Source organism: Emydura macquarii, unplaced genomic scaffold (genome assembly GCF_026122565.2).
Source record: "Emydura macquarii macquarii isolate MOO-44397 ecotype Brisbane River unplaced genomic scaffold, CSIRO-AGI_Emac_v2 contig_1253, whole genome shotgun sequence".
Classification (NCBI taxonomy): Eukaryota; Metazoa; Chordata; order Testudines; family Chelidae; genus Emydura; species Emydura macquarii.
This window is the reverse complement of record NW_027131390.1, coordinates 91,919,525-91,932,556: the sequence shown is the minus strand read 5'-3', so window position 1 is coordinate 91,932,556 and position 13,032 is coordinate 91,919,525. Positions and strand designations below refer to the sequence as shown.

Sequence of the window (13,032 nt, the reverse complement as noted above, 5' to 3'; positions counted from 1 at the left end):
GGAGCCATCAAAGTTAGTTAGGAGTGATACACAGAGGAAAAGAGTGGGGCTTTAGATCCAGATTCATAAAGGCATTTAGGTACCTAAAGGAGGGACTGGAAAGAGGCATCTATCTCTGCTTGGGATTCACAACCATGTGTAGGCACCTAAACCAGATCAGCCCTTTCTTGCAAAAAAGGAGAGATGCACACACTTCCTACCACATAGGACAAGGATTAGTGCACTCTCCTGGGATGCAGGCAATATTTTCAAATCCTGCTCACCTGATTTGAAGCAGGGACTGGAATGGAGGTCTCATGTCTTCCAGGAGCATGCCCTGACCACCAGGCTATGGGTATACTAGTATAAGTTTCTCTTGAAGCTGTTCCAAGTACAGAGTATAATCCTTCTCAACCACTTGGGTACAGACTCAGGTGACTAGCCCATGCCACCAGGGCTGCACTGCTTCTTTTAGGTGCTAGCTTGAGCAGAGTTAGTGTGTGCATGTCTACCTGAGCTGGGAATCACACCCTCCAGCTGCTGTGTAGATGGACCCCTTAGGCTACTAGAGTCAATTAAGCGTTGCAATACTGACCAGTGCAACACCTAAATACCTATAAAACTCTAGGCCTTCATCTCCCTTGGTCCATCTTTCCTCAAGTAGTTCAGCTGTTAACCTTACAGGCAGCAATTCTTTCCATTTGAAAATAATCCTGGGTAATACTGTCAACTGGACTGATTCAAGGAGCAGCCGCTGCTTTCCTGAAAGACTCTCAAAATGAAAATGCATCTATGTTGAATATTGCTGAACTAAAATGGAAAAAGCACTGGACTTTTTATTTGTATAAAGGAATTAGGTATGTAGATAAAAGACTGGTGCATGGCCTGAAAAGAAGTTGAAAAAAGGCAAACCAAAAAAAAAAAAAAAAGAAAAGAAAAAAGAGTCTCTGGAACCATATACAGTGACAGGTATTGATGCATTTTTCAATCAGCTCATTATTTTTGCTTATATGGTGTGACAGAGATTTTACGTAATTATGCATGCAAAGAATATGCAAACTTTATCAGCAACTCAAGAACTGTCATGGTGACTGCGTAGCCCATCATAGCACACTGCAGCTGTTCTGTGACATGTTGATAAAATACAGGGCTTATAAGCAGTGACAGGAGAGCCCAACCTCCTTGCACTCCTGCCCCAGTCCCCTCATTAAATTACTTCCAAACATTAAATCACTTTGTTTCCAAACCGACTGAGAAAATTACACAGCTTAAAACTGACTTTGCCAAAAATGATTTACTTCACTGAAAAGATTTCCATTACACTGAATTTTTCAATTTCAGAATGAATGCTGCATTCATTGATATCACAAACTGTATAACCTAAAACAAGGTTTATTATGTTCAAACTGACTTACAACAAAGGAAGAGGTTTTTATTTATTATTAATTATTATTTTATTAGTAGTACTATTATTTTAAACTTGATTATTAAAATTGAAAAGCACCTTCAGTTGTTTAGTATTTTAGGGGCTAATCCAAAATCCACTGAAGTCAATGGGCATCTTTCCACTGACTTCAGTAGGCATTGTTTCAGACACTTACTGGAGTTATGTGCAATGCCAGCGTTCTATAAGCAAACATTTCCATCTACTGGAAATGATACATTATGAACAACCCACCAGTATTATCAATAATAAAATGAATAAATTAGATCCCAAAATCATGAGATTAAAAACTTAAATCACATATTGTTTGTCTATCTGATTTTTGAACTCACCCTTCCCATTTCCACTGTATGTGACAATCACAGTGTTACCAATTCTCACAGATTTATAGTATGGCAATTTTGGTTCGAATTAGAGCATTAAACTGGATTCAGGACCATCATTGTACTATACCCTGTACCAACACTTAGTAAGAGCCAGTCCCTTCCCTGAAGAGCTTATAATCTTCTAGTGCAAAGCATAGAGGACAGTTTGTGACATGTGAGATGCAACTCAGATTTGCCAAACACATATGCTATAGGGATTACCAAACTACTATTAGATGGGAACGATTATTAATGCCCGTTAAACTGGGCAGGATTCAAACTGGTGATCCATAGGTAAAAGGCTCTGAAGTTCATCATCAATGTCCCAAATACCCACTCCTGTGGACACAATCACTTTTGTACCTAGTGCTCGATATCTTAGTTTCCCCTCAACATAGTATTATGTTTCCATGTACATTTTCTGCTAGTTGGTTCACATTTATTATGAAACAGATATTCATTTTTTGACCCTCCTGTCAGAATTTTACAAATCCCTTTGTCCAGCCTCTTGGGCTCTTCAGTCACCTTTATATCAGGGCTCATATTTCAATCACTTCTCTAAGACTTCCCAGTTTCCTGTATACCAGGGCTTCTTTAATCCAAACAATCCCTTCTTGGAATTTCCCAGCTTCCCAACAGTGCATTAAACCTGGGCAACAGAAGCACGTATTTTGCTTCATTTCTTCCAAAAGACTATGTGGCATAATAGATGAGATTAGGCTTTTGTTATAATAAAGAACTAGGTCCCATTGGCAGCTCTGACTGCAGGGTCCTTTTGCAAGATCTCTGTTATCTATCAAGAGTGTGACTGATACTTATGCCTCACTGTGGAGCAGTACTAGGCTTCGGATCATAGTAACGGTTGTAAAGTGCACAGAAATATTAATAGCAGCTGGGACTAGAATGCATCATATTGGAGTATACATTTTAGTGCAATGTACTGTAGACTAAAGGAATGTCTGTCTCTACCTTACTTCCCCTGGATTGTGTAATGGCCAGAGATTTTGGCATCACTGCAAGACTGCCACAGCAGGGGCCAAAATTAAAAAAAAATGTGTAAGAGTCAGCCATATTGACTAAGTCCTGCAAACACTAACTGGAGTATTACATTCACTAATATTAGTTATCCCATTAAAATCAATAGGATAGCTAGTGGCACTATACTCAGAAGTAAACTTTTGAAATCTCAAACCTATGATAGACCACCATCCAGCAGCATCTCTATTGTTAAAGACTCAAAGGATCTCTACTGAAGACCTGTTTTTTAAATCATATTCTGACCGAGTGGTTAAATTTCCCTTTATGCTGAAATTTGGCATACAAGTTCCCAATTGTGGGTGCTTTTTTCCAAAGTTGGAAAGAAGTTAGATTGTGCCACATTTTTACTACAAAGATGTCTTGGAAATATCAGATGTTTTTCTTATGGTCATTCTTCTCTAGGAAAAAGGTTCTGGAGAAAACAACCATCTGTCAGGAATGGTGCAGGGATATTTGATCCTGCCTCAGCACAGGGGAATTAGCAAGATGGCCTTTCAGCCCTACATTTCTATGATTCTATAAAAAACTAGAAATTTGGCAGCTATTCTTTTGTTTATAGCTGCATATTTTTTGGAATCATCAAAATATTTTGTAAAGGTGTTGCATGACTGAGTTGTCTTCTGGCACTGGACTCCTATCACCACACTTTATAAGTGTGGACACTTATAAAGCCTTTTAAAGAGCATTTCAGGAGATGGAGGAATTGTTTTTAAGGTCCTGATCCAAGGTTCATTGAAGTCAATAGAAAGAATACCATTGACTTCATTAGGCTTTGGATCAGGCCTTAAGGTTTTCACAATTATTTATATTAATGAAATATTTGCAGTAATAAATTAATGTTCAGAAATAAGTTTTAAATTTTCTGTCAGTTAGTCTAATTGACACAAAGTTGATTAAAGTCCAGAATGAATGAAGTTTTCTAAATTGGTTTTGTAAAAGAACAGTTCAGCTTGGAAAGAGAGGAATTAGATGTCTATACAAATGGTCAGGGAATTTATAAGTAAAAATCAAGATGAGCCTTAGTAGAAGAATGAAAGAAAAATGACCACAGTTTGGTGGTGATTGTTTTTGCCACCAAACTGTTCTCAAATCTTGATTTAAAGATTTCAAGTTACAGACAATCCTGGGGTGGGACCTTGTGTCTGGGCTTTGTTAAAAAGCATATTGCTCAAATGAGCCCACCTCACCAAGCAATCCATCATTATTTATCAATGCACCAATATTTGGGTCATATGTAAACTTTACCATCTCTGATTTAATGATTTCTTCCAGATCATTGATAAAGATAATGAATAATACTAGGTCACAAACAGATAACATGCAAGACTGCGATAAAGAAGCATTACCAGGGACAGTATTTTTCTTTGTTTTCTGTACAAAGACTTCACAGGTGTTGCCCTTTGTTCTTGATGGGTCTGTTATTAGCTAAAACATAGAGTAAGAGTAACTAAGGGAATACTTTTTTATTGATAGGGAAACTATTTTTCTTTGAAGAATTCTATAGGTATGACCATTTATTTGATTTGGCTTACACATGAAAGTGCAGAATCAGGAGTTTTTCACTGGTTGTTAAATGAAACTGAATTAATTTCAAGTAAACCCTGCATAATCAGGAGAAAAAAAGAGGACTGTGTATATGAGAGAGAGAGAGAGAGAAAAAATGTGCCAAAATTTAATTCTCCAGAGGCCGTGGATTATAGCCATCAGCAGGCCTGTACCCTGTAGGATATAGTTGCAGGTAACTCCAAGGGGAGATTAGGGTATTTTGAGATTGGCTTGATTAGAAGCACCAGGTGGATTACTTTTATCCTGCAATGGAGCAGGGAATAAAACTACTATATAGTTCTCTAACTCAAGATTAAACTAAAAGTTGGAACAAATCTTTGTAGCATACTCCATAACCAGCAAAATGTCAATTCTAAAGTAATTAGACCAAATGGTTAGATGCAAAGTTTCAGGAAAAAATACACTGATGTGAAAATACGGTGCCTATGAAAAGAGATTTGCTCATGGATTTCAGCCATTGTGTTCATTTAACAACCGTGGTTCAACCCTGATTCTGCAAACAGATGTGCCAGTGCAGACCCCGCAGCGTGCAGATTGGTAAATCTTTCTATGCTTAGGGAGCACAGAAGGGAAAAAGGCACAGAAGGGAATTGGGAGAGACTCAAATAGTGTATTGAGAGACTATGCTTTGATGATGGAGTCAAGAGGATGAGGGGGGACACTGTTAAATATAAATAATTAATTTTGTCAAGAATCCTAGCTAATTCCTTTCATTTTATGCAATAACAAGAACAAAAAAGATGTTTAGGAAATGTCAAATCCAGCTCCACTGGCAAGATAATTGGGACACTGTAGTGAAAATATAAAGAATTGTTAAAAATACACACTAGAAATCCAAATAAAATAAGAACAAGTTCAAAAATACAAAGTAGCCTTAGTATCTGAGGGAAGATGTGGGATCACACAGAAGGGCAGACAGTGCCTAAAGTAGTAAATTCCTCAGACTGAAAAAAATGTCTTGCTTTTCTAAGTAATAATGGGTGGGCAGGGATGGATATGTTAGAGGGATGAAGTTCCTATAGGCATACACTGTAAAGGATATTTTTCCTGGTGATCTGAATAGCAGTTGTTAAATCTCTAAAGAACAGTTGGCCTAAATTCAGAAATTCATCATAAGGACCTGTATCCAGATTTTGCAGCTGGCCCCATCTCCATAATGGTTCCAATCAAACTCTTGGTCCAAACATTCCCAGTCTTGATGGTAAGGGGGTTTAACAACCAGATCAAAACTGTCTGGCTCAGGTCCATCTCTAGTTAAGAGAGGACTGATAGGTTTTCAGAAAAAGAGGCCAAAACGATGGCCATTCCAATTCAGAGGCATTCTAAAGTTCAGCAATGAGCAATCTTTCTATTCTAGTTAAACTGTGCTGAGGGATAACTCACCATGAGGTTGGCTCTAAATCTGAGAAATTTCCAGTAAATTAGGAAATATTACAAGTGTGTGAAAATAATGAAGCTCTGCTAATCTACAGTAAATGTGACAATTTTATGTATATGTTGTTAATTAGCATCTTATCATTTACATGGCGTAAACAATCATTTTCAACAAGTTTTATCTATCAACACATTTAAGAAAAAAAGGCATTTTCAAGTTTCCTCTTCCTTTGTGCTGGCTTTTTTTTTGGTAATATACATATCACACAGTGCACTTAGACCGTGTGAAAACTCACAGCTTTTTTTCAAGCCTCTGTGTCTATGTGTTAAGAGAGGGAAACAGCAACAAAGCAGCAAAATGTCTCTGTGGCTTTCAATGTTTAATGCATAAGCAGAGCAGCACACTATATTGAAATATCAGCAACCAAAATAACTGTTTTTAAGTCTTTAAGCAAAGTTTGCTAGAAAGACAGGCATTTTATATAGTTCTGCTAAAGGAATCTATCTAACAAAACTAAAATACTTACTGTGAAGATACTGAGCAATGTTTATTATCCATTCATCTGTTAATCTCCCAGTTTTTGATATCTTGATACATTTCAGCTGACTTGAAGATTCTCTCGATTCAATCCAACAAATTGTGTCCTCGTTGTATATAAAATCCAAAGTATAAATTCCATTTCCTTTCACTGAGTTTGGAGTAGAAACTTTACTTCCATTAAGGTATAATACTTCTATTGTTTCAGAGTTTGCAATCAGAAGAACTGGAGGTCTATCACTGGGCTCTAAAAAAAAAATTGAGTAAAAAGTTTAGTGGACAGATCATTCTATTACTATCTTTCCAAAACACATATGCATTTATGTTACCGTAGCTGTATATTTTAATATTTAAAGACAACACACCGATTTTTTTTTGCTAAGAATACACCACAGTAATTGAGTTTACCATTCAGTAATATTTAATCTATATATTTCTTAACATTCACTCTGTTTTTGTTTTGTGTTTTTATAGTGCCTATACAAACACAGAACAAAAACCAGAAAGAATGTTTATTATCCATTCATCTGTTAATCTCCCAATTTTTGATATCTTGATACATTTCAGTTGGCTACAGGATTCTCTCAGTTCAATCCAACAAATTGTGTCCTCATTGTACATAAAATCCAAAGTATAAATTCCATTTCCTTTCACTGAGTTTGGAGAAGATTACTTCCACTAATCCATGACTAGGGCTCCTAGGCACTACAGAAATAAAAATAAAAAAATAAACAAACAAATAATAATAAAGAAGATGAAAATGAATTAGAGTCAAAATTTGCCTCAAAGTATCTTCAATGAAATCCCTTATATATAACTCAAAAAAGAAAGAAATACAAATTAAGCGAATTATTTCTTCCCAGTACATAGATGCTTTCTGAGAACTGTAGACTAAGAAGAACAGTATGAATAACCAGCTAAAGTGAACTGATAAGATATTTTACCAGTAGTACGTAGCCAACATTATTAGTGGAAATGGATGGACAATCTTCCACTGCCTTCTGGATCAGGATTCTGCAGGGCCTTGAGGGAACATAGTCTGGAATGCTAACTTCTTAGTGAAAAGTGTCTATGGAAGTGATATAACAGTATCCCTGCAAGCAGTAGTAGAACAGTGCAGGGAGTTATGGGAAGTAATGCAATTTTATGTTACTGGATATTTTATAAGGAACACACATTAAAGGACCATTTTATTCTAAATACTAATGCCTCCTAGTGTGCATCCCAGAAGAACCTCCAGTAAAATAAACTGTATTAATTTTCCCATTTAAATTACAGTTCTCCTACACTGATGGTGTCCTTAAATGAGTTTTTCATTTTCTCAGGTTGATAGAGGTTGCTAGGGATGTGTTTGACTGTCATTGGAATGGAAGATTTGAAGTTTCCTCCAAAAAACATATGCAGGGTCAGATTAAAGAAGCTGGTGTTGGAGGATGGCAACTCAGAAAGAGACTCAGAAAATAAAATTTGAATAAAAAATGTGCCACTTGTCATCATTGCTTGATTCACTTTAATTGAATAAAAGTCCTGCTAATCATTTACAACAACATTAAGTTAATGAAAGGTGAATACTTAAAATATAAGATGCTATATTACAGTGATTCTTAGATAGGTATCTTCATTCATTCAACGCTGCTCCTGAATCAGATAAATGGGGTGGGTTGAGTACCCCATTCAAGACCCAGTATCACACACTAAAAGATTGACAAACTCTCTACGCCACAGAAATTAACAATATTCATTGAGACAAAACTTTTTAGCATTATTATGGGTGCCAATGAAAGGAACAAGGAAGCTAATTTTTCTAGATGTATCTTTATCTGATCTCTGAATCTTCACTAGTATTAGTATATACCATTGGTTCCCAACCTTTTTGGCTTGAGGCCCACAGATATCATTTTTACAACCCTGAAGAGCCACCAGTCTCTGCCAGCAGCACCTTCTCCCCCACCACCACTGCAGCCAGACAGAAGGATAATCTCCTCGCTGATCTCCCGTCCCCGTGGCTGCAGCAGGGAAACTGCACACGTCCTGTAGCCCTGTGCACTCCACCTGGGTCCCTGGGCAATGGCTCCCTTCTGCAGCCGGAGGGACGGGAGATCAGTGCTCCCCTCTCCTCTGGCTCCAGCAGGGACCCCAGTACTCAGGGACCCAGGTGGAGCACTTTGTCATGCTCCCTGCTATAGCTAGGGGGAGAAGAGTGCAGATCTCCCATCCCCCTGGGATGCAGCAAGGAGCCTGTAGCAATCTTATAGACCCGTGGCAGCGCTCTGCCTGGGTCCTTAGGCAGTGGCTCCCTTCTCAGCCAGCGGGAGGGGAGGGCCACGGGTTGGGGACCACTGATATATACAATATCCGTGTTCAGTATGAAGCTGTGTATTTGGCATAAGTCATTGCAAGGGAACGAAAGGCTATTAGAATCAGTATTGAGAAAAATCTGACAAAAGTCTCTTCCCTTTGCCAAAGCCCCTGAACAAAGCAGAATAGGATTCTGAATTAGTGCTGCCTTCAAAATGAGGAGGCTAACATGCCCTAGCATGCTACAGAATGTGGCCCAGATTTGCTAATCTGAGATGAATAGCCAGGTTACTATGCACATTACATATAAGATATTGACTGCACTGTGGACTTGGAAAAGTGGAAAGTGCATTCTGCTCCTTCTTGAAGCAGCAGCAAAAGATAAGGCTCGGATTCACAAAAAGTACTTAAACTGCCTAAATCCCAGTTTTAGGCAGCAATGTGATCCACAAAATTCCTGATCAGCTGCTGCCTAAACTCACTCAATGCCTACATTTTTGCAGTATCAGGCCCGAATCAAAATCTGGTAGGAGGAGATAATGACAACCTTACAACCTTTAGCCCACTGGTTCGAGGACTCATCTGGGATGTGTGAGACCCATTTTCAATTCCCCCATCTGCCTGATGGGGAGAATGGATTAGAACAGGTTTCTTGCACCAGAATACCCTAACCACTGGGCTATAAACATAGTCTAATGAGTCTCTCTCCTGTTGAAGCTACACACTTTGAATAAATACTTAAAGATGCATCATGTGAGAGAGAGCAAATCAGAGAAAGAATTACTCCTGTTTTATGCTAGCAGAATGCCCCCTAGACTCTTTGCTTGGTTGCTACCACTCCATTCCTTTCCCCATCTTTTGGCACACAGTATCAAGGATTGGATGTTTGCCCTGGAGCTATAATAGACAATTCAAGAACTATTCACACCTATTTATACCAGCCAGGGTGACAATAGGTGAACCATGCCAAAGAAAAATTTACAGATTACTGTCAAGTGCAATATTTCCAGATGAAAGTACATTTGCAGAAATACAGTAGATGCCTATGTAGGTCCCCAATTGATAGCAGCAAGGTGCACACAGAGGAGCTAAGGACACACCTGAGGTCTTTAAGGAAAGAATTTTTATTCCAAAATGACAGACATTAGAATTTTGGGGCATTATTGGGAGACACTGACACCAGATAGAAAATCTTTTCAATTTTGCCATGTAGCACTTTCTTGTGGACTCTTTCCTGATATTATTACGGACTGATTTTACCACCTGTGAACATGTCTTTTTTTTAAGTTCAATGCCTATCCAGATGCTAGGTGGAGGAAAGCTTGGTTTGGATGCCTGATCTTGCCTTTGCCTTGTGTCAATACGTTGAAGAAAGGCTATATCCACATGTGTGGTCATGGTGATGTCAGAAAAATGCTACACAGCCAGAATTGACAGAGCCATCTGGGCGCAATCAGGATAGCCAATGCTCTGTCTTGCTTGGTTTTTTTCAGGATCTGAGGTAAGAGCAAAAAGGATAGTAAGGCATAAGTCAGCTGTTCCGACCATAGAGTGAGAAATGCATCTCTCCTGATCTTGAACTGTCCTGGAACAGTAGATTGGGAATTTCCTGTTTTCCTGAGACATGAAGAGGTACCAAGAGGGGGAGCTCCTTTGTCAAAAAATGATTTGTATCATCAAATTGTGAAGCTCCCATTCATGGTTCTCCAGTCCCTAATATCTGACCTAAACTACATACAACTATAAAAAATATCTAAGATATCTAACGATTTACAAATATTACCAGGTCAACATGGACAAAGCAAACATAAGCTGTGGGGACTGAGGAGGTTTTGTCTCAGACCATGAGCGGTAGAAAGGAACTGGAGAGACGGTCAATCTACACCACTTCTTAAATTCTCAGTTCAGAGCACAAGGAGGAAAAAGGCGCAGGTATAGACAAAGGGACACTGCTAACAATTTCTTCTGGTATCAGGTGCATGGAGTATATGCACACCCCACAGTGAATACACATAAGGACCATAACTCAAAGAACATCCATTTCTCTACTTTTTTTTTCTAACTTATCTATTAGCCTCTTCTTCTCTCTCCCACCCAATTTCATCAATTAACCTACTCACGCAATCCACATTTTAACAGACAACTCATAGCAAAAGGATTAAATCTGCTACACAAAGACTAACAGAAAAAGATTGGGAGCCTCCCTGTCTATGGGCAAGTGCCAGGTGAGAAGCTCTCTTCCCTCCCAGCTGCTGCAAAAGGAGAGGGCAATGAGATTCAGACCATGGAGCTGTCCCTAGAATCTGCAGCTCCAATTTTCCCCCATTCTTCCCCACCTGATGACTACAGCTAATTTCAAGAGCTGCTAAGGAAGATAGCTGATACTCTCCAGATCCAACTAGAGGAGGTGCATGACACACCTCATAAGCCTTTGTATAGTCTACAGAGCACAGGGCCCAGTAAGATGACACTTCCCATCAATGAAGTCATCATGGAATGGGTCACGGTTGTCTGTCATACCCTAGTTACCAATGGTCCTACTCAGAAAAGAAGTACTTTTTACCAGCCAACACCCTGCTCTAATTCTTTAGTTGTCCAAGCAATCACAGAAAGAATAGGGAGCTCCAATTTTTCTGTATCCGTTATTAGCTAGTAATTATCTGATAAATTTGAATCCTTCTTCTTCCCGTTCCCCATAAACTCATCTAGGTGCTGACAGAGAGAAGAATCACTGATCTGAACGCACAAGTGAACAAGGACAGGCCTAGGGATGGATTTTCAGTGGCAGGTTGCAACTTTATCAAAACGTAACATTGGAAAGGGGCACTATCTGCTATCTCCCTCTACCAGATATTTAAGTGGGTCCAGTGCATGGTTTAAAGGGCTTCTATCAGATAACTCATAAATATATATCATATATCATATAGGGCTTTTATCATATAACTCATAACTCAGGATACAGTTTCTACTGCCTACCCAAGGTGCTCTGCTCAATCCTTTCACTTCCTCCCATCCGAAGGAGACGGAAGGTACCAAAGAAGAACCCTGGTCTGCAAAGACTTCAATTCTCCCTTTTCCCATCAACCTGGATTCCATCAGCAAAATCCCATGTCTCTTTTTTTCTGACTGCTGGCACTTTTGCCTTTTATCCACACTGGTCAGCAGCTGCAAGTTGCAACAAATCAACCTTCATACAATTACTAACATTAAATTCTTAATACTGTGTCTTCGTTATAATATAAGAAAAGTGAAATAACGCACTAATCCCCAGCCAATTTGGCACCCATGAAAAAAAAATCCTTCCTGACATCCTGAACAAGCAACCTGAAAACAGTTTCCATACTATATAATTATGAGGAGGGAGGATGGATTCAGCTAAAATGGGGCAAGAGGCACGAGAAACCCTGGCTCACGGTTTAAAAAAAAAGATAGTGGGAAGCAAGAGCCAATCGACTTTCATCTCTCTGGCTGGCCACTAGGCAACAGAGTACACAGGTGTTTATCCCACAGCTATCTGCCCCTTGTGGATCCAAACAAATATTCCATCTGTTAAACTGATGAATCGCATTCCCACATCTGTCCAACACCCCCCATGGAGAGACACACACGCATACGCACTCACCTACAGCTGCCTGATTGCTGTGATAAGTGTATGTGTCGTTCTGCTGCCCTATCTTTCCCTCAGCTTTCTGTACAATACAAGCAGACAGTGTCTCTGTCATTCTACCTCTATTCCTTGGCTTCTCCTTCTCATTGAACCATGCTATTGACGATTTCTGCTCTTGCTCATGGTTTTCCGAGCAGAGTGAAAAATGACTTTGTTGTCAGTTTCACTCCTGCACACAGTTTCTGAACAATAACAGTGAAAATTAACAATACTGATCAGTTTTCACTATGCTGCAGATGCAAATCATCTGAAGAGCAGCAGAGATCTTGGCGCTGTCTGCAGTTATAAAGAGAACATGTTAGTTTACATGTGGAAGACTATGATAGAAAATTACTACAGATATTTAGAACCATTGCAGCAAATTATATAGCAGGAATGTAATACTCCATTAACTTATATAGGATGGTTCAAAACACCTATAGAAAGATTACCATTTTCCATTAATTCTCTAAGATATAAAGGAAATCTGAAAAGATATGTTGATTCTACACTTGCTGTCAAGTGGTTTATAAACTTGTGAGTAATAATTATAATCAAGACAACTCTGGCCTCCAGACAATATCATTTCAGTGTTCCATGACACTGTTAAGCGTGCATATATATTGCATTAGGGATGCATATATATTGCTGCATGTGTCCAGAGATTGGAAAAACAGCTGCTGTTGAACTTCAAATTATATTCTACACAGTAACATTTCACTGAATCATGTTTTTCACAGTAGGATAGTTACCCATTAGTTCCAACTATATATAGATACCAACA

General features: G+C 38.8%; 1 protein-coding gene across 1 annotated transcript in view; it reads right to left on the bottom strand.

The window, feature by feature from the left end:
• The window catches only part of LRP1B (LDL receptor related protein 1B), a 1,171,881-nt gene that overhangs the window by 650,498 nt on the left and 508,351 nt on the right, over positions 1-13,032 (bottom strand). Inside the window, 1 exon segment of the mRNA XM_067549510.1 lies at positions 6,294-6,551. Within this exon segment, the coding sequence (XP_067405611.1) occupies positions 6,294-6,551 (258 nt within the window).